Source organism: Pholcus phalangioides, unplaced genomic scaffold, assembly GCF_987345545.1.
Source record: "Pholcus phalangioides strain wild (caught in Gottingen) unplaced genomic scaffold, Ppha-v1.0 ptg000027l_1, whole genome shotgun sequence".
NCBI lineage: Eukaryota > Metazoa > Arthropoda > Arachnida > Araneae > Pholcidae > Pholcus > Pholcus phalangioides.
In genome coordinates, this window is record NW_028301617.1 from 3376675 (window position 1) to 3399920 (window position 23246).

The 23246-nt window shown below is 43.4% G+C and overlaps 1 protein-coding gene across 1 annotated transcript; it reads right to left on the reverse strand.

Moving 5' to 3' along the window:
- LOC149068087 (uncharacterized) lies at positions 1 to 6627 on the reverse strand. The gene is made up of 2 exons (XM_089251811.1): positions 6538 to 6627; positions 1 to 567 (listed from the first exon to the last, which is right to left on the reverse strand). The coding sequence occupies exons 1-2, from the start codon at positions 6551 to 6553 to the stop codon at positions 128 to 130; spliced, it is 456 nt and encodes a 151-aa protein (XP_089107937.1). The 5' UTR covers positions 6554 to 6627; the 3' UTR covers positions 1 to 127.
- Between the last annotated feature and the right edge of the window lie 16619 nt (positions 6628 to 23246).

A 23246-nucleotide genomic window follows, 5' to 3' on the forward strand; every position in this document is an offset into this window, starting at 1 on the left:
TTACGAAATCTTTTAATGCATCAAATTACAAGTACGTACAATCTGCCATGTTTCGAAGGGTATTTTGAGTGCAACGATATTTTCGATATTGTCAATTATTATTGCCCTAAAGTGTCACAAAACGTGTCTATTCCACTTTGCTGAACAGTTCGAAAGCCTTCTCGACCTTCCCGATCAGGTCGATGATTTTGTCGGTGGTCGGAAATCCGGCGTCGCGTCGTTTCCTCCCGGACACCAGGGTGGTCACGGGGACGTTCCCGACAAGTCCCGTCATCAGGACGCTGATCATCGGCATCAGAAGCACGCCGAGTCCCAACAGGACCAGGATCGGAACCAGGTAGTGGTCCAGGTCCTTGTAGTGACCGCCGCCGCCGTGGCCGTAGAAATGCGGCGGGTAGTAAGAGTCGTAGTGGTGGTAGTCGCCCCTGGCGCTCTTCGCTGTCGACGACGCTGATGGGATCGGCGACTTGGCCGACGACGTGGCGTTGGACCTGAAACTGGCTTCGCAGGGCAGGGCGAGGCAAATTGATAACACGATGGCCGCAGATGCTGCGGTGTGTAGTACATCTACAAAGGAAAATGAAAATTTATTAGTAATTTTGGCCCCTCCAAGGTTTCTCACGTGATATTACGTCGGAAGATCTGTGGAAGTAATACAAAACGCCATTCTTTCGCTTCCAAGTATGTGCGCAGGGGCGTATTTATGGTTTTGCAGCCCTTTGATTTCTAGTCTAATTTTTTTGTACTACTCTTTCCTCGAACTCGTCACCCTGTGCCATAACCCGTTTGGCCTCCCCTCCACTCTTGCAAGTACACCCGTGTTTCTAAGTCACTCTTTTGGTCACTCCCATGCTCACACACTCTATAATTCACCCTTTTAGTCACTCACGTGCTTGCATACTGTTTTGGTTGCTCTCTGACATGGTTCCTTGCTGGCTCATTGTTTTGATCACTTACATGTCTTCATGTTTTATTTCGTTTAACAATATTGCATGAAGCGCCATTTCCCGCTGGTGGTGAGTTTTTGAACTTTTTCTTTTTTGTTGCGGAAAATCGAATCCCATGACCTCCTGTGAACTATTGCCAAGTTTGATAACATTTTGTCCAGTAGTTTTCCTTTTATGGCCATTTCAAAGTGGAACTTTAATTATAAAGCCCCTGTATTACACTTAGGGATACATTTCCCACACATTTTTTTATTTAGTATGTGTTTCATTCTACGTCACTAATTTATGTATGGCACTAGAAAAAGTTCCGTTTTTAAATAAAGGGAATTACATGCAGGTGCTCGTTCGGAAGTGTTCTTAGACCCGTGGTGCTCGTCTTGAGCTTTATACAAAAAAAAAAAGAATCAGATTTTTGAATAAGTTCTGGTTTGCTAGGCCGCATGCCAAAAAAAACCTGGAGCTGCTCGAGCACCCGTGGTCCCGGAGAAACAGTTTTACCACGAGAGTCTCACTGCAGTGTTTATAAACATGTGGTTTCGATTGGCACAACTTATCGCCAAACGCAATTTCGCTTAAATAAACAATGCCTAAGAATGAAAATGATAGGCACCCGCGCGCGCGCGATGCGATTTCGCTTTTATTTTGTCATGACTCTCGCTGTTCCGCCACGCAGCAAAGCGCGTAATGACCCCGCACCTCTCCGTTGGGATGTCGGGACGTTCAATATCAGCTTTGAGAACAAGTGGCGAGACCCACGGGTGTTATTACAACCCATTACGCTACCGCCTGTGCCATCGCTGAAGTGTGTGGAGTCGTAGTAAAAAGTACATATCTACATATATAAAATTGATTTTCTGTGTGTGTGTTCTCTATACAAATCTACAATTTTAGATCGATCGTTGCCACATTTTGCATATATACCAAATGGGACCCGACTTGAACGATAGGCTACTTTAAAATTTCATCGGAGCAGGGCAAATGCCCCAAATGAGCAAAAAAACTGTCGGGCAACAATGGTTTTTGCGCCTCAACAATCACTTTCCGAACGTTTACTTTATTTACCGTGGTTCCCTAGCAATGCGTTTCAGACGTGTATATGCCTTTACAATGGTTTGTCATTTCTTCAACGCTGTTAGTATATGTACAATAGTTTATGCCATTATAATGGTTGGCCACATTTTCAATACTCCCAGTAATGAGGTTTTTTTGAATGACGTCATAATCATCATCACTATCGCTTTGAGGGTCAGGAAAAGGGTGATATTCTCATAGCAATCAGTGTTAAAATTGCCGATTTTACTGTAGAAATGCGGAAATTCGGTAGGGTTTTGTGCTACATCAATAATTTAAAAATTGTACTGAATTCTCGACTTTTGAAATATTGAGTTCGATTAGAGATATACGAAGCCCAGGAGATTAAAAATGAAGTAATTAGTCGGACTTACTTTTACGTTTCTTTACATCTAATTTGTTTTTTTCATGAGTGGCGAAGGTAGTCGCCATATTGGTTAACTTAGACACGGTTTGCATGTCCCTCAGAGAAAGAGGGAGATATCACGTGATCCAAAAAAGCCTCATTGAAGAAAACCCGGGCAGCGCCGGGTATTATATAGCTATAATATTATATTATTATATTATATAGTATTATATAGTATAATATTATAGTATGCATATAAAATTTAAACGTCTGGTAGTCGCCAGTATGTGACAATTGAGAGAAGCAACCTATTTTTGATAATCACGCGCATGCGCGTTCCGACATGCTCAACACTGTAACGAGCTGCTTGTATATAAACAGCCCCCTAATGTAGGAAGTTTTAAAATCTCCCGTGTTTAAAAAACTAACCGCGCGAGGTTTGTTTTAAGGTCTAAATTCACACGCATTCGTGACGGCTCGTCGCAGCCACGGTCGGTCTCAGTGGGAAACCTCTTGATTCACACCCATCAGGCGCAGTGAAGGATCCGACCCGTCAGTCTGATTGCCGTCATCATGTTCTGGCTTCTTTGCGAAGAAATTTTTGGTCAATCAGTCGACCACCTGAGGACTCCATTTTTCCGAATTTTAATTTTTTTTCCTCACTCCTATGCTCACTTGCTCAATGACTTGCTCATTCATTACTTCTGTGCTCACTCGCTCACTTATTTCCTCAGTCACCACTCCTATGCTCACTTGCTCATTCATAAGTGAGTATAGGAGTGAGTGAATGAGAACGTTAGTGAGCGAGTAAGCATGAGAATGCGTGAATGAGGAAATCAGTGATGAAGTGACCATAGGAAAGATCAAGCGAGCATGAAAGTAAGAGGAGAGCAAGTGGACATATGAATGAGTGTAGTGAATGAGCAAATTAGTGAGCAACGGAGTACAGAAGTACTGAATAAGCATGTTAGTGAGCATTTGAGCATAGGAGTGAGCGATCGAACAAATCAGTTAGCAAATTAGTGCTCACTGAATTGCTCATGATCCCACTCACTGGCCATAGTCCGTTGTACTTCTTGTTGGTAAATTGCGTGGCGGTGACTGACACCCGACCGACGGCGAACTGGTGTGTGTGTGTGAATAGCCCACACAGTAACGGGTCGGATCAACACCACCCACAAAAGAAGGCTTCCGCACGAAGCTCGTGACGTCACTGAAGAAGGCAATTTCGCCTATAGCCATTGGATATACTACAAAAAAAAGGGGTAAAGGTATCTCATGCGTCGGCCTGCTGTATCCCAGTGGCAATAGGTGAAATGGCCCTCTTCAGTGACGTCACGAGCTTCGCGCGGAGATCTAGAGCTACAGATGGTGTTGAAATCGCTAATGTGTTTTAATGATGAATGCTCCACTCATTGACGTCACCAACCGCTCCCAATCTTTATGTATCGCATCGTCCATTATTATTGAATCGCCAAAACCACTTTGTGGATCCTGTACGTGAAGGCATGTAAAAGATAATCTAACTATAAGGATAATTTTTCCCTGTTTTCACCAGAATACTGTTTCCACTTTTGGTGAATTTCTGCGTTGAGGTTGGGGAAGGAAAAATAGATTTCATTGAAAGAAGTAAGTGAGGGAAAACATTTGAGGGTTAAGTAATTCAAGAGTCCCAGTGCATCAAGGAATAGTTTTAGTATGCGTTTTGATCTTTAGGAAATATGCGTACGTGAGAATTTAACAAGGCTGAAGCCCGTGAAGCCAGTGGCGTATTTACGGGGGGGAGGGGGCTTAGCGGCCTATACCCCTATGTGGCAAGTTCGTGGAGGCGGCAAACTTGAGGAATGGGTGGCCGAGCAGTATTTCTCAACCGCCGGGTCGCGGCCCAATACCGGACCCAGGCATCAGTCAAACCGGGCCGTGAGTGATTCATTCATTCCCATAACCACGACTAACGGGAAATAAATGGGCGAAAATGAAATGTGTGAGACCGGTGCTTCCACTAAAATAAAAAGAATTTAACCGGACCGCGGGGCTTCCCAAGGTTGAGAACGGCTGGCCTAGAGACTGAGGGATCGGGCCAGTCAGCGACCAAAAGAGTAACCAAGAGCGTGAAAGCGAAGGACCAGGTCAGGGAGCGATCGAAAGCGTGACCTAGAGCGCGTACAATAATGTGAATGACCGAAAAAGTAATCAAGAGCCTCGTGCAAGCATGTTAATGACGGAAAGAGTGACCTAGAAAGTAAAGGACTAGGTCAATGAGCGAGCAAAAGAGTGTTTGTGAGCATGGGACTAACCAAAAGATAGTTATAGATATAGACGTAGCGCGGGTGGGAGCATGTGAATTGCCAAAAGATTGGCATAAAAAGCGGGAGACGAGGTCAGTGAGAGATGAAAAGATTACCTAGAAAGTGTGTGTGCAAGCATATGAATGACCAAAAGAGTGACCTAAAAAATGTGTGAACATTTGAGTGACCAAAAAGAGCACACAAGCATGTGGGTGGCCAAAACTGAGTTATAGGCATATTTACAGAAGTGGGGGGGGGGGGGTTAAGCGGGCTACAACACACCAACCGCGGTCATGTCGTCATACAGCAATTTACTACCTAACGAGAGTTGGGTTGGAAATGAAGGCGCCATCTATCGGTAGTCGCCCAAAGCCAGGGGGGAAAAGAAATGGTTATTTGTGTTCTTGCATGGGTAAACTCTTGAAGCGTTTTTACATTGGGATTGTTGGGAGATGGGATTTGTTGAACCGTATAGAATCGTGGTTACGAGATAGATCAACAGCACACTGGCGATAGTGTAGATGTTTCTGGTGTGGTGGTGGATAGATCACAGCGGATTATGATGAACGGGTAATTGTCCGATCGGACAGGAGTCACAAGTGGAGTTCCTCAAGGAAGTGTCCTTGACCCTGTACTTGTAATCGACAAACTCGATCGAAGTATCGATGGGATTGTTAGCAAATTCGCAGATGACGCAAAGCTAATGGGGATAGTTGCGAATCCAAGCGATAGGGAGACGTTCCAGGCGAACTTGAATATGATTGCAGCATGGGCAAATGAAGAGAGTATGACGTTTGGCGTTGAAAAGTTCATGGCCACTCGTTTCGGTTCGAACAACCCACGGTTCTCTTACGAGTTGAATGGTGTCACTATCCCGGATGCAACTAGGGTCACCGATTGACGAGCGACTTAGGTTTTCTGAACATTGTTCAGCGGTGGTCAAAAAAGCAAACAGAATGCTTGGTCTCATTTTCAAAAAAAGGTCTCTTCGCGTTCTCCTAAAGTCATTCTTCCGCTTTTTCGAGGCTTAGTTCGTCCTGGACTGGAGTATGCTGTTAAGGTTTTTTTAGACCTTACTTACAGAGGGACATAGACTTGGTTGAAAGGGTGTAGAGAAGAGCCACGTGTTCTCTTGATGGCACACCACGGGGGCTTGATTACGCAAACACCAAACATGGCCCCCGTTCTGTCCCTTGTGCGATATAAGCGGCCTACCTTGCTGCTGTGCCATGCTAGGGGCTTAACTATGAAGAGAGACAGGATTTTTTTGAAAATCCTTACATTGGAAGCGCTCAGGTATCGGGAGAGGGGGGGGGGCATATGATCGAAGTGTTTAAAATTTCCAACGGGATGGATAAAAAATGGACCATGAGTTATTAATGCATCGTCAATCAACTGCTTCGACAAGGGGACACCAGTTTAGATTTTAGTAAAGGACAATTCCAGGTTATGGTGTCGCAGGGAATTTTTCTCTAATCGGGTTGTTAATGAATGGAATAGCTTGCCCCCGGGAGTCGTGAATTCTAACTCAATTGAGATGCTTAAAATACTGTTTTATTATAATTAATGGGTTCTACCCGGGGTAAAATGTAATCTGTGATTTTTAAATGGAAATAAATGGGGGGTGGGCCGTTGTTGTTGCCTCGTGGAGGAGGGGGGGGGAAAGCTCGGCTGTTGGCCCGTAAGCGTTTCCCTTTTGCGCTGAGGGGGAAGATGTCGTCGCGACCTACCGTCGTAAACCCCGTGTAGCGGGGTTACAAGGGGTTCCAAGTTACAAGGGGTCCCAAGTTACAAGGGGTCTGGGGGGGGGGGGATAAATATTAGTATAATTACAAAAGTCGGAAAACAGAAAACGCTAATTAACTTTTAAGAAAAATTTACTCACATGATAACTTGGCCATGTCGGAGTAAGCACAGTCAGCGATTTCTCAATTCAGGCTAATGTAAATCCCCTTCAAAGGTAATTAAACTTCAAATCTCAACTGGGCGCATCGATGTTGGTCCGAAGGTATTTATACGTGAGCGGGAATCCCATTCGTGGAAGGATCTAGGATGAGCCGAGCACGCGCATATTATGCCGGATAACACAATGCACAGAACATGCGAAAAACAGAAAACCTTTCATTCGCAAAATCAAAAAAAAAACACCGCTTTTTAAATGTAATTCTTTTTACGCTCATAATAATAATAATGACCTAAAAAATCCGCAAGAAAAACCGAAAACCAGTGAATTCGCTTTTCTTCTTCTTCTTCTTCTTTTTGAGTGATGATCCCGTTATAATGGAAAGAGAGAGAGACGCGTTTTGCTCTATATAGCGAATCCTATAGAGAGAAGAAAAAAAGAACACTGTTAGTGTTTATCGAACATTTATAACAACAAAGATGTGACTTCTCTTTCAAGTACATTGTATCAAAAGCGGAGAGTGAATTTTTCCCCAAACACGACGCGTGTCGCTCGTTTTTGAAGCGGCTATTTAACATGTGTCGCCTTTGTCCGAAAACGAGCGTTTCGTGTCTTCGAATCCGGGTGGTCAGCCATGCGGTCGTGTCCGTTTGTTTTGAAAAGTGGCCAGAAAAAAGGGTACATTTTTTGTTGTTGTTGTTTTGGTCGCGTATTTAGCGGATTTCTGTTCCCAGTGGTGCGTCTAGTTCTCTCTCTCTCTGCGTGTGTGTTTCGTTATTCACGCAAAATTGCATTTTGTAATTGTTATGGGAATTATTATGGGACCTATACAAAGAAGTAGATCTTAAAAAGTGCGATATTTACATAAATCATAACGTCTTTACACAGAAAGTATTCGAACTGAGAAACATCATTCTTATATGTTGGTGATAGATAATAAGGGATAATATAATTGATCAGAGAGGCGCATTTATGTTTTTTTTTCCGCCTGTGGGGCTACACGAACTTTGCCGCCCTTTTCCCTTCCCCCCCCCCCCTTCATTCCAGTCTAAAATTTCAACTTCCTCGAATTTTCCTATCGAGTACAAAATGACGTCACGCAAAGACCGCATCTCTAATATCTACATGTCATATCCAATGGCTACAGGGGGGGGTGAAATGGACGACTTCATTGACGTCACGAGCTTCGCGCGTTCTGTTATAAAGGGGCGCAATTAATCCAAAATAAATCCACCACGACTGCTGGTCATCTTTCGTTTCCGTGTCCCAACTTATAAACGAACTTCATCGCCTCCCTCTCTCTACTCTTCGTCTCATTTCTCGATTAACATTGTTTTATAAAATTTTGCATGGGCAATTCAACATTACATACTTCTGGTATCTTGGCCAAACCATCCTACACCCCCTAGAAGACTCGACCATCCCCTTAAATTGAAACCTATTTTCGCTTCCACTGACTATTTTAAATACAGCTTCTTTCCTCATACCATCGGTGAATGCAACAAACTCCCAAGCTGTATTGTTGAATCCGATATCAAACAATATCTTTGTCATTCTCAATCGCATCCTCTTGTATAGACCCTACAGGGCCAACAATATTGTATAAATAAATAAACAAATAAATAAATTTCCACATGAAATTGCGCCACTGCAATATTTCACCAGCATGCGCCCCCCCCCCCTCCCACTTGGTGAATCCAGAAATAATATTTAGATACCTCTAAGGGGTCATTCAAGTATTACGTCAGTATCAATGGGGGTTTCCGATTTGCTGACAAGGGGGAGGGGGGGGGGTGGTTTGGACGTCATCAACCACCCTTTATGAACATATGAAATATTCTTATAAATGGGGAGGAAAAAATAAAACCCTTTCGATAGTTATTGGGCACCTGTTCCCGAGTGGCATGGTGGTAAGATGCTCGTCTACCATCGTGAAGGTCGTTGTCAGGGTCCCGGGTTAATATATTTTCCCTAACGAACTCGAGGCGACCACCGATAGACAGCGCCTTCACTTCCAACCCACCTCACTAATGGCAGTAAATTGCAGTATAGCGATATGGCCAGAGTTGGTGTTTGGTGAAGTAGTAGTTATTGGGCACCTGAACTAACATTCTACCTATTGATAAGTCCCCTACAGAGTAGTTTAGTGATCTCTAAATGCTTCACGGATCCTTCAAGTGCTCTGGAAATGTTTCCGGGCCGCTTAAGTGCTCTAGAACTGGGCCACGCATCACTGAAGTGATCCGTAATTATGCCCCGGATCACTTAGGTAATCTGGGAATGTTCCGCGGGTAACTTGAGTGATGTAGAACCGCACTGGGGGGCCGCTCAAGTGCTCTAAAACTGTGCCACTCAAGCGATCTCTAAATGTGCCAAGGATCGTTTAAGTGTACTGTAACTGTGTCACGGGTTACTTGAGCGATCTTTGAAAGTGATGTTTGAGACCTACTTCAGTGATCTGAAAATGTTCCACGGGCCACTTAAATGCTGTGGAATTGTGCCACGGGATCATTTAAGCGATTTGTAAATGTGCCGCTTAGTTCATTTCTACAAAATTAGGTATTGGGGGGGGGGGCAGCGGGACAAGCCACATCTGAAAACCTTCAGGGCCACATTTATTCCGCGGGTCAACGGTTTACCATATATGGCTTAGAAGGTGGGTCGCAATGAATTTCTTAAAGATAAATTTTGAGTTCTTACCCTTCAAATAGGGGTAAGAGTTTGCTTGTGCAACAGGTGCACCCGCAAAGGGCCCACTTGGAAGGGGGGGGGGGGCTTCAGAATGGGCCAGAAGGGGGCCTAAATGCAAATCCTTGCACAGGAATGGCTAGTTACGGCATGTGAATGACAATCCAAGTGTCCAAATATGATGACTCATGCTTTTTCCCAACTAGTTTTTCATAGTTTTTAAACAAATATGCTTTGACATTGTCATTCTGGAGCCACATTTTCGTCTTCAAGGAAGAAAACATGCTTTCATAGGTGAATACATTATCATGATGTATGTCAGAGGTCTCCCAACCTTTTTCTAGTCGCGAGAGCACTGCCTGTACCCATCATCAAAAGAAGAGCACCCTTACGGCAAATTTGACATGCGAATCCATGAAATCCGGATGATTTCAGTCCTTGAATGTATATAATTCTCGTACAAGGTATTTAACTGGAACGTTGGTCAAGTGCTCGCGAGCACTGTCGGTGCTTCAGGGGGAGCACCGTGACGCTCGCGAGCAACGGGTTGAAGATGCCTGATGTATGCTAAAATAGTAACTTCATTTCTTACCCTAGAACAGAGGTCTTCAACTCTTCTCCAGTCGCGAGCACTGCCTGTACCCATCATAAAAGAAAGAGCACCCCCCTTAGGGCACGTTTGACATACGAATGCATGAATTCAGAATTATTTCAATCCTTGAATGCAATTTGTACAAGGTTTTTAATTGGAACGGTTCATCAAGTGCTCGCGAGCACGAAATAGCACAGGCGTATCGAGCACTCTGGGTACTTCAGGGAGTAATATCAACTGTTTATACAAAAATGATAATATAATATTAACTGATTAAATGAAGAGAACAGAGATGATAATTTCCTTTTTAGTACCTATTAAATTTGCCAACTTCAATCAGGAATTATGGGTAATCACCTGCAAAAGTCATAAACACATTAAAATTCATCAAATTCTCCGAGGCTATCGGTGATTATGCATAATCAGTGATTTATCCCTTTTCCCGCAACATAATTTACTGGTGAAAAAATAATTTGGAGTGAAATACAGTCGAATCCCGTTATAACGAACTCCAAGAGACCAGAGAAATCACTTCGTTGTAATGAAATTTCGTTATAAAGGAATTCCAGGTTTTTAGCATTATGTGAACTTATCTGGGGAGGGGGGATTAGAAAAGTATTCGTTAAAACGCGATTTTCGCTATAACGGGATTCGACTGTATTCCAAAAAGCATTTGACATTCTGATGATTAAAACAAAAGTAGTTGAACTTTAGCAATGTATTGTAGATACAGCCCCTGCACAACTCCTATCAACTTAAGAAAGTAGGGGTAGGAGGAAAAAATATGTATAAGGAAGAGGTTTTTTGCGGGCACCTGTGAACTAACATTCCATCTAATGATAAATCCCTTATACAGAGCCACTTCAGCGATCTCTAACTGTTTCACGGATCCTTCAAGTGCTCTGGAAATGTGTCAGGTCCACTTAAGTACTTCGGAAATGTGTCCGTGTCCGGTCCGCTCAAGTGCTCTGGAAATGTGTCTGGTCCGATTAATTGCTCTGGAAATGTCTCCGGTCCGCTCAAGGGCTCTGGAAATGTGTCCGTTCAAGTGCTCTGGAAATGCGTCCGTGTCCGTTCAAGTGCTCCGGAAATGTGTCCGTGTCCGCTCAAATGCCCTGGAAATGTGTCCGTTCCACAAGTGCTCTGGAAATGTGTTCTTGTCCGCTCAAGTGCCCTGGGAATGTGTCCGTGTCTGCTGAAATGCCATGGAAATGTGTCCGGTCCACAAGTGCCCTGGAAACGTGTCCGTGTCCGCTCAAATGCCCATGGAAACGTGTCCGTGTCCACTTATAAGTGCTCTGGAAATTTGTCCGTGTCCGCTAAAGTGGCCTGGAAATGCGCCCGTTTCCGCTCAAGTGCTCTGGAAATGTGTCCGTGTCTGCTGAAGTGCCCTTCTCGACTCTCTGCTGCCCTACAAACCACCTGTCATGGCCCTTTTCTAAATTTTCTTCCGTGGCCCCTTTGAATTATCCTAGTACCCGGTTGAGAACCACTGATCTAGAGAGTGTGGGACGGACATAGAGAGCAAGGAATTGGATCAACGAGAACAAAAAATTACCTTGAGAGTGGGCGAGCGTGGGAAGCGCGTAGAGTTTTTTTGATAAAAAAATGTGTTCAAACTTCGGCTCAGAGGTGGCGCTGTATCAATAAAAACTTCACATCGGGGGTGGAAAACCTTTCTACAACTCCTTCCACAATCAAAATTATTGCCGACGCACATAAAAGCACCCGCACGCATTCACAAATTTCAACAAGAAGACCAAACGTCCCGTTTTTTTTACCCGACTAGAAAACACGTGTTCTCCGTTCCAGCAAAATATCGTTCGGCTGTCCTTTTCCTTTCGTAAAATTCTTCATCTTGTCACTATTCAGTTCTAAATTGTTTTTATATTTTCGAGTCACAAATTGCATTATCGCAATGCATATTGTGCATTTACGTATATCGGCAGAAAAGTTCGTCTAGCCCACACTGTGTTGCAGGGGCTTTGCCGGAATCTTATTTTGGCGGGGTGGGGGGGGAGACGTAAGTGGTACAACAATAGATTTAACCATGTTATTCCATAAAAACCATAATTTTCTTAAATTTCTGGGGGATGCCGGAAACCCTTGGTCCACCTCTCTCACTGCGGCCTTGCAATGTTAGACACACACATCGGAACCTGGGCGCTCAGGGTGCTTGCTTGCCCTTACCATAGTAAACTTTGTAAGAGGGGATTCAGGCCCCCTCCCTACCCCTAGAATTCATGGAAAAATAATGTGATTGAATTATACAACGCATGTCCTTTTCACGGAATGTTCCTGAATCTCGTTCACGTGGGACGTCCAGCAACTAAGTCCAAAGCTGAAAAACGGAATTGAGTAGGAAGTTACCACACAGTTATTATTTTAGGAATGGTTAAGATATTAAATATTTGTTTGGCAGCCCTACGTGACCACCATTCATAAGGAAAGGATGGTTTAGAAGATGGAGAGAATTTTTCTTTGATTGAAAAATGGAATGGGATTTCTCCTTAATTTTTCTAAAAATCGTCCTGATACAGCGCCGTCTCAACGCATAGGCTTACCCGGGGGGCCTCAGGATAGGAAAGGGCCTCACAAAAATAAGATCCGGTTGAAATTTCCGAGAATTCGCCAGGTAGGGACTCAAAAAAATCACTTGGTCCCGGGAGCCCACGATGCTCTTGAGACGGCCCTGTCGTGATACCACGGTGTGCTACTTGTGGCCCTCGTGCCGCAGGTTGGCCACTCTCACTCTACATAAATGGGACAGTCACAGGAACAGCGTATTATAAATGCTTATTATGTGATTTTCGTTTCATAACACCACCCACATTTCGATACGAGTACTTTTTCTGGCTCGGCCTGCATCTTTACAGGTGAAAGGGTGGTACTTATAGTATTTAAACATGGTTTTACGAAACGAGAGCCGTAATAAACATTATTTATACACTGTTTGTGTATCAGGCCATTTTATAAAGAATTGAAACTGGTGGGGCACTAAACAAAAAGGGAACTCGAAGCGGAGTAAGCTCCAGTGTGTTCTGTACAAATGACATAACAGGTGAAAATTTCAAATTTTAATAAAAATATGAATTAATAAGTTATTAATTAATAAAAGTATTAACTAATGAAATTATTAATTAATTATACCCCTCTCTCTCTCTGTGTGTTAATGGATAACATATGCAAAACAGGGAGGGCGGAGATGTACAAACTTGAAAAACAACATAGCAAAAAATCAGAAGTTTATAGAGCAAGCTGCAATTGAAAATTATGCACAATAGTTAATGAAAGAAATAATTTCAGCATTAATGAAAGAAACAAATCCAGAATTGATGAAATGCAATTATTCCAGAAGTAATAAAAGAAATAATAATTAATGTGAATTAATAATAATTAATATAATTAATAATAATTAATTCGTGTGAATCATTTAATTTCTGAATAACGTTCCACAAGCAATTAGAGCATGATTCCAACAAATGCAACATTTGTGATAATCCCTTTCTCGTAGAAAAGCATTTTTCAATTGACTTAACATTGCATGAATGAGCTCGGAAAAACATCAGTCAAAAATCAAATATTCTTTCCAAAAATGTGAAATAAATGTCGTGGCAATGGGGGACATTTGAGGCGTCTGCTCAAAAAAAATTAATAATATTTAGAGCATAATTACTCCGGTAAAGAAATCATCAATAAACAGTGGTTTTACGTTGCTTTATCATTAGAAGATGTCGCGCGATGAATCTGATGACGTCACTCAAACCTTGAAAGCGAAAATTAAAAATCCAGTTTTACGGCCCAACTGACGAATGACGTCATTAATCTCTTCAATGATTCGTTCCTCGTTTCTTCGCCCCACCCACAAATGATGACGTTGCACGTTCTGCGTCTCTCATTCGTTCGGTGATGACGTCATGAAGTCCTTACACTGAAGCTGGACACAATGCTAGCCTTTTGGGTCACTTCATTAATTTGAAAACTCGTCGCGCGGACCACTTAATCGAGTGATCTTATAAAAATGCTGTAGATCAATTAAGTGATCAGCCTCGGGGTCACTTGAGTGATCTGGTGATGTGCCGCGGTGATCTGTAAATACGCGACGACTCACTTTACTCACCTGGGAAAGGGCCGACGAATATTTTAGGGGTCTGGAACTGTGCCGCGATCACTAAAAGGATCTGAAAATGTGCTGCGCTGATTGAGTGTTCCAGAAGTGTGCGCGGTGATCTTCAAATGTCCCGTGGGTCACTTGAATGATCTGAATCCACGGATCACTTAAGCGATTTTTAAATGTGACGTGTGTGGGTTGCTTGAATGATCTCGATCTGTGCTACAGGTCACTAAAGAGATCTGGAACTGTGCAGCGGGTTGAATAAAGTGGTCAGGAAATGTGTTGTAGGCCACTTAAATGATGTTGAACTGCATCGCAGGTATTCGCTCCGGGAATTTTGTCCTTGACTCTTCGCTCCTCTGAGTGACTGTACGAGTATGTGAACATGAGTGAGTGAATATTCATGTGTGAACGACCAAGTGACTGACCATATGAGTGACCAAGTGGGTGACCGAGTGATATGATTGACCATATGATTGACGACCTGATTGATCGTATGAGTGACCAAGTGAGTAAATGAGTGAGTGGACGATGGATCGACCATATGAGTGACCAAGTTGGTGACTGAGTAATTGACTGTATGAGTGACTGAATTATCGACCATATGAGTGACCAAGTAACTGAGTGAGTGTCTGAGGGATTGACCATATCAGTGACAGTGATGATTGAAAGCTGGAGACCGAGTAATTGACTGCATGAGTGACCAAGTAAGTGACTGAGTGATTGACTATATTAGTGACTGATTGTATGAGGATATGAGTGATCAGGTGAGTGACCGAGCGATTGAATGACCAAGTGAACGCAGAGATAGTCTAAGTGACCTAGCCTATGAGTGGCCAAGTGAGTGACTGGGTGATTCAACATTTGAGTGACCAAGTGAGTGTGAAATCGACTTTATGTGTGAGTGAGTGACCATATAAATGACGAAGTGAGTGACTGAATGAGTGACCATATGTGTGAGTGCGCAATTTACTCAATCAGACTCTTGGTCACTCATACGGTAAATTACTCAATCACTTAGTCACACATACATTCAGTCATTCATAAGATGAAACGTCGCATCTTTTCTAATGCCAGAGATATTTTGAAACAGTTGGCATTGGAAATTTTGTGCCGTATTTCCGGCAAAATTGTAATGGAAAATGGCATGCGTATTTCTCATCACTTATAACTTTCACCGTTAGGCGTCCTATCGCTTATCGCGTTTCGCCAGAAAGAGTCATCTTCACTACAGGAAATAGCCTTAGATGCTGAAAATCCCGAATAATAAAGTCAAGTCAATACCACAAATAGGGCCGGAGCTGTCACACTGCAACTTGTTGCAGTGTCTCAACGTTAAAGTTTATTTATATATATTTATATTATATATATATACTAGGGGGGCTCTGCCCCCCTGCCGCCTTTGGCGGCCAACCCCCCCCCCACTTCTCCCCCCCGACATATCTTGTTTATTTCGTCCCACTTCATCAGCGTGCTATGGAAAAGGGGAAAGGGACGTGTGAAAGCACCAGCCTACTGAAGAAGCGAATTTTAATGAAAATAATAATAAAGCAACAAAAAACAAATGAGATTCATCAAGTATCCCCAGGAAACTTCCCCCATGGGGGTCCCCAGATTCAATTCGCTGAATTTCAGTGGGGCCCCACACTGGATATATCTTGGGCTACCGATGTGTTGCAAATTTTACAATGTTAAACCACAAAAATCAATGAGATACATTCAGGGGCACCGAATTACAACCTGCCAACATTTCCATGAAGCCCTGACCTGCAAGCTTGTCGGACACCCCCCTGTGAGAATTTTTCATTTTTATCAATTTTACAACGAATAAAATCCAGGGCCCCACATCCAGTAGCGGGGACACAATACGCAGATTTTTAGTGGGGCCCCAGACTGGCTATATCTCGGGTTTCGGCTGTGGCAAATTCTACAACAGAAAAGAATGAGATTCATCCAGGGCCCCCAAAATGAAACCTGTAAACATGGGGCCCCCCGACTTGGAAGCTTGTCGGTCATCCCCCGGTGCGAGTGCCATGAAAAATTTTCATTTGTATTCGTTTTACCAACGAATAAAATCCAGGGCCCCAAAATGAAACCTGTAAACATGGGGCCCCCGACTTGGAAGCTTGTCGGTCATCCCCCGGTGCGAGTGCCATGAAAAATTTTCATTTGTATTCGTTTTACGAACGAATAAAATCCAGGGCCCCCAAAAAATTACCCGGGACACCAATTCGCATACTTTTGGTGGGGCCCCAGACTGGCTTTATCTCGGGCTTCCGCTGTTGCAAATTCTACAACAGAAAAGAATGAGATTCATCCAGGGCCCCCAAAATGAAACCTGTAAACATGGGGCCCCCGACTTGGAAGCTTGTCGGTCATCCCCCGGTGCGAGTGCTATGAAAAATTTTCATTTGTATTCGTTTTACCAACAAATAAAATCCAGGGCACCCAAAATGAAACCTGTAAACATGGGGCCCCCGACTTGGAAGCTTGTCGGTCATCCCCCGGAGCGAGTGCCATGAAAAATTTTCATTTGTATTCGTTTTACCAACGAATAAAATCCAGGACCCCCAACCAATTACCCGGGACACCAATTCGCTTACTTTTGGTGGGGCCCCAGACTGGATATATCTTTTGCTTCCGCTATCGAAATTTTTCAACGTTAAAGCGGCAAGAAAACAATGAGATCCATCAAGGGCCCCTGGAAATGAAAACTTTTTACTTATACGTGAAATCTTCCCCGGGTACCCCGACCCTGTGTTGGGAGCACTGCTGTTGTGTGTGTATATTATACATATATATACCTCTCGGCATGGACCTCCCCCCCCCCCCTCCACAAAGGAAGGGCTGACAGGGGCCACAACGATTCTTATCACTTTTTGATTTTTCACACTATAAATTAATCACAGAGGGGCCCCTGAAAAGCTGGTTTGGGGGCTCGAAATCTAAATTCCAGCCTAAGGGCTCTGCTGTAGGATGTAGGAGCCTCTTGGTACATGCACATAACATGGTCCCGATGGGTCAAATGGGTCCCGATATGTGAATATCGACCCAATATCGATATATGAATGTGAATATCGATATATGAATCGAACCCACTTCCGTAACAGACTTCCGTCACTCGGTTGCTTAGCAACAGGCCCTTTTCGAGTTTGTTTGTGATTTTATATTATAGAATAGATATATATAAATAATATTCACACTTTTTTTAATATAATGAATCACAGATGGCGCTGTATTAAGACAATATCAGCATTCCATGTCTTTACTGTAGCTTGTTTCGATAATTTTACATATCTATTCTATAATATAAAATCACAAACAAACTCGAAAAGGGCCTGTTGCTAAGCAACCGAGTGACGGAAGTCTGTTACGGAAGTGGGTTCGATTCATATATCGATATTCACATTCATATATCGATATGATATCATATATCGATATTGGGTCGATATTCACATATCGGGACCCATTTGACCCATCGGGACCATGTTATGTGCATGTACCAAGAGGCTCCTACATCCTACAGCAGAGCCCTTAGGCTGGAATTTAGATTTCGAGCCCCCAAACCAGCTTTTCAGGGGCCCCTCTGTGATTAATTTATAGTGTGAAAAATCAAAAAGTGATAAGAATCGTTGTGGCCCCTGTCAGCCCTTCCTTTGTGGAGGGGGGGGGGAGGTCCATGCCGAGAGGTATATATATGTATAATATACACACACAACAGCAGTGCTCCCAACACAGGGTCGGGGTACCCGGGGAAGATTTCACGTATAAGTAAAAAGTTTTCATTTCCAGGGGCCCTTGATGGATCTCATTGTTTTCTTGCCGCTTTAACGTTGAAAAATTTCGATAGCGGAAGCAAAAGATATATCCAGTCTGGGGCCCCACCAAAAGTAAGCGAATTGGTGTCCCGGGAATTTGGGGGCCCTGGATGAATCTCATTCTTTTCTGTTGTAGAATTTGCAACAGCCGAAGCCCGAGATAAAGCCAGTCTGGGGCCCCACCAAAAGTATGCGAATTGGTGTCCCGGGTAATTTTTTGGGGGCCCTGGATTTTATTCGTTGGTAAAACGAATACAAATGAAAATTTTTCATGGCACTCGCACCGGGGGATGACCGACAAGCTTCCAAGTCGGGGCCCCATGTTTACAGGTTTCATTTTGGGGCCCTGGATTTTATTCGTTGGTAAAACGAATACAAATGAAAATTTTTCATGGCACTCGCACCGGGGGATGACCGACAAGCTTCCAAGTCGGGGGGCCCCATGTTTACAGGTTTCATTTTGGGGGCCCTGGATGAATCTCATTCTTTTCTGTTGTAGAATTTGCCACAGCCGAAACCCGAGATATAGCCAGTCTGGGGCCCCACTAAAAATCTGCGTATTGTGTCCCCGCTACTGGATGTGGGGCCCTGGATTTTATTCGTTGTAAAATTGATAAAAATGAAAAATTCTCACAGGGGGGTGTCCGACAAGCTTGCAGGTCAGGGCTTCATGGAAATGTTGGCAGGTTGTAATTCGGTGCCCCTGAATGTATCTCATTGATTTTTGTGGTTTAACATTGTAAAATTTGCAACACATCGGTAGCCCAAGATATATCCAGTGTGGGGCCCCACTGAAATTCAGCGAATTGAATCTGGGGACCCCCATGGGGGAAGTTTCCTGGGGATACTTGATGAATCTCATTTGTTTTTTGTTGCTTTATTATTATTTTCATTAAAATTCGCTTCTTCAGTAGGCTGGTGCTTTCACACGTCCCTTTCCCCTTTTCCATAGCACGCTGATGAAGTGGGACGAAATAAACAAGATATGTCCGGGAGAGAAGTGGGGGGTGGGGGGTTGGCCGCCAAAGGCGGCAGGGGGGCAGAGCCCCCCTAGTATATTTATTTATTAATTATATATATATATTAATATTATATATAATTATATAGATATATGTTACGGTAAAACGCCGGAAAACGCTTGTAAACAAATACATTTCGGACTTTGACCACGCACTTTGGTAAATGCTGTGAGTTTTCTGATTTTTTATAAATTTTTAAATCTTAACATTCTTTAATCGCAGTGATCCTGATGCTAATTAAAATCATAATTAACTAATTACTCATTCAAACTCGTGAAAATTAGTGATGCGATTTATCTAACTTTTATAAATTCGAAAGATTGTCATTTATTAATCACATCGTTCCTGATGCTAACTAAAATCATAATTATTTAATTAATTAGTCATTGAAATTCGTGAAAATTAGTAAAATTGTGAATTTTCTGGAAACCAACGAATAAAATCCAGGGCCCCAAAATGAAACCTGTAAACATGGGGCCCCCGACTTGGAAGCTTGTCGGTCATCCCCCGGTGCGAGTGCCATGAAAAATTTTCATTTGTATTCGTTTTATCAACGAATAAAATCCAGGGCCCCCAAAAAATTACCCGGGACACCAATTCGCATACTTTTGGTGGGGCCCCAGACTGGCTTTATCTCGGGCTTCCACTGTTGCAAATTCTACAACAGGAAAGAATGAGATTCATCCAGGGCCCCCAAAATGAAACCTGTAAACATGGGCCCCGACTTGGAAGCTTGTCGGTCATCCCCCGGAGCGAGTGCCATGAAAAATTTTCATTTGTATTCGTTTTACCAACGAATAAAATCCAGGGCCCCAAAATGAAACCTGTAAACATGGGGCCCCCGACTTGGAAGCTTGTCGGTCATCCCCCGGTGCGAGTGCCATGAAAAATTTTCATTTGTATTCGTTTTACCAACGAATAAAATCCAGGGCCCCCAAAAAATTACCCGGGACACCAATTCGCATACTTTTGGTGGGGCCCCAGACTGGCTTTATCTCGGGCTTCCGCTGTTGCAAATTCTACAACAGAAAAGAATGAGATTCATCCAGGGCCCCCAAAATGAAACCTGTAAACATGGGCCCCCCGACTTGGAAGCTTGTCGGTCATCCCCCGGTGCGAGTGCCATGAAAAATTTTCATTTGTATTCGTTTTACCAACGAATAAAATCCAGGGCCCCAAAATGAAACCTGTAAACATGGGGCCCCCGACTTGGAAGCTTGTCGGTCATCCCCCGGTGCGAGTGCCATGAAAAATTTTCATTTGTATTCGTTTTACCAACGAATAAAATCCAGGGCCCCCAAAAAATTACCCGGGACACCAATTCGCATACTTTTGGTGGGGCCCCAGACTGGCTTTATCTCGGGCTTCCGCTGTTGCAAATTCTACAACAGAAAAGAATGAGATTCATCCAGGGCCCCCAAAATGAAACCTGTAAACATGGGGCCCCGACTTGGAAGCTTGTCGGTCATCCCCCGGAGCGAGTGCCATGAAAAATTTTCATTTGTATTCGTTTTACCAACGAATAAAATCCAGGACCCCCAACCAATTACCCGGGACACCAATTCGCATACTTTTGGTGGGGCCCCAGACTGGCTTTATCTCGGGCTTCGGCTGTTGCAAATTCTACAACAGAAAAGAATGAGATTCATCCAGGGCCCCCAAATTCCCGGGACACCAATTCGCTTACTTTTGGTGGGGCCCCAGACTGGATATATCTTTTGCTTCCGCTATCGAAATTTTTCAACGTTAAAGCGGCAAGAAAACAATGAGATCCATCAAGGGCCCCTGGAAATGAAAACTTTTTACTTATACGTGAAATCTTCCCCGGGTACCCCGACCCTGTGTTGGGAGCACTGCTGTTGTGTGTGTATATTATACATATGTATACCTCTCGGCATGGACCTCCCCCCCCCTCCACAAAGGAAGGGCTGACAGGGGCCACAACGATTCTTATCACTTTTTGATTTTTCACACTATAAATTAATCACAGAGGGGCCCCTGAAAAGCTGGTTTGGGGGCTCGAAATCTAAATTCCAGCCTAAGGGCTCTGCTGTAGGATGTAGGAGCCTCTTGGTACATGCACATAACATGGTCCCGATGGGTCAAATGGGTCCCGATATGTGAATATCGACCCAATATCGATATATGATATCATATCGATATATGAATGTGAATATCGATATATGTATCGAACCCACTTCCGTAACAGACTTCCGTCACTCGGTTGCTTAGCAACAGGCCCTTTTCGAGTTTGTTTGTGATTTTATATTATAGAATAGATATATATAAATAATATTCACACTTTTTTTAATATAATGAATCACAGATGGCGCTGTATTAAGACAATATCAGCATTCCATGTCTTTACTGTAGCTTGTTTCGATAATTTTACATATCTATTCTATAATATAAAATCACAAACAAACTCGAAAAGGGCCTGTTGCTAAGCAACCGAGTGACGGAAGTCTGTTACGGAAGTGGGTTCGATTCATATATCGATATTCACATTCATATATCGATATGATATCATATATCGATATTGGGTCGATATTCACATATCGGGACCCATTTGACCCATCGGGACCATGTTATGTGCATGTACCAAGAGGCTCCTACATCCTACAGCAGAGCCCTTAGGCTGGAATTTAGATTTCGAGCCCCCAAACCAGCTTTTCAGGGGCCCCTCTGTGATTAATTTATAGTGTGAAAAATCAAAAAGTGATAAGAATCGTTGTGGCCCCTGTCAGCCCTTCCTTTGTGGAGGGGGGGGGGAGGTCCATGCCGAGAGGTATATATATGTATAATATACACACACAACAGCAGTGCTCCCAACACAGGGTCGGGGTACCCGGGGAAGATTTCACGTATAAGTAAAAAGTTTTCATTTCCAGGGGCCCTTGATGGATCTCATTGTTTTCTTGCCGCTTTAACGTTGAAAAATTTCGATAGCGGAAGCAAAAGATATATCCAGTCTGGGGCCCCACCAAAAGTAAGCGAATTGGTGTCCCGGGAATTTGGGGGCCCTGGATGAATCTCATTCTTTTCTGTTGTAGAATTTGCAACAGCCGAAGCCCGAGATAAAGCCAGTCTGGGGCCCCACCAAAAGTATGCGAATTGGTGTCCCGGGTAATTGGTTGGGGGCCCTGGATTTTATTCGTTGGTAAAACGAATACAAATGAAAATTTTTCATGGCACTCGCTCCGGGGGATGACCGACAAGCTTCCAAGTCGGGGCCCATGTTTACAGGTTTCATTTTGGGGGCCCTGGATGAATCTCATTCTTTTCTGTTGTAGAATTTGCAACAGCGGAAGCCCGAGATAAAGCCAGTCTGGGGCCCCACCAAAAGTATGCGAATTGGTGTCCCGGGTAATTTTTTGGGGGCCCTGGATTTTATTCGTTGGTAAAACGAATACAAATGAAAATTTTTCATGGCACTCGCACCGGGGGATGACCGACAAGCTTCCAAGTCGGGGGCCCCATGTTTACAGGTTTCATTTTGGGGCCCTGGATTTTATTCGTTGGTAAAACGAATAAAAATGAAAATTTTTCATGGCACTCGCACCGGGGGATGACCGACAAGCTTCCAAGTCGGGGGGCCCCATGTTTACAGGTTTCATTTTGGGGGCCCTGGATGAATCTCATTCTTTTCTGTTGTAGAATTTGCCACAGCCGAAACCCGAGATATAGCCAGTCTGGGGCCCCACTAAAAATCTGCGTATTGTGTCCCCGCTACTGGATGTGGGGCCCTGGATTTTATTCGTTGTAAAATTGATAAAAATGAAAAATTCTCACAGGGGGGTGTCCGACAAGCTTGCAGGTCAGGGCTTCATGGAAATGTTGGCAGGTTGTAATTCGGTGCCCCTGAATGTATCTCATTGATTTTTGTGGTTTAACATTGTAAAATTTGCAACACATCGGTAGCCCAAGATATATCCAGTGTGGGGCCCCACTGAAATTCAGCGAATTGAATCTGGGGACCCCCATGGGGGAAGTTTCCTGGGGATACTTGATGAATCTCATTTGTTTTTTGTTGCTTTATTATTATTTTCATTAAAATTCGCTTCTTCAGTAGGCTGGTGCTTTCACACGTCCCTTTCCCCTTTTCCATAGCACGCTGATGAAGTGGGACGAAATAAACAAGATATGTCCGGGAGAGAAGTGGGGGGTGGGGGGTTGGCCGCCAAAGGCGGCAGGGGGGCAGAGCCCCCCTAGTATATTTATTTATTAATTATATATATATATTAATATTATATATAATTATATAGATATATGTTACGGTAAAACGCCGGAAAACGCTTGTAAACAAATACATTTCGGACTTTGACCACGCACTTTGGTAAATGCTGTGAGTTTTCTGATTTTTTATAAATTTTTAAATCTTAACATTCTTTAATCGCAGTGATCCTGATGCTAATTAAAATCATAATTAACTAATTACTCATTCAAACTCGTGAAAATTA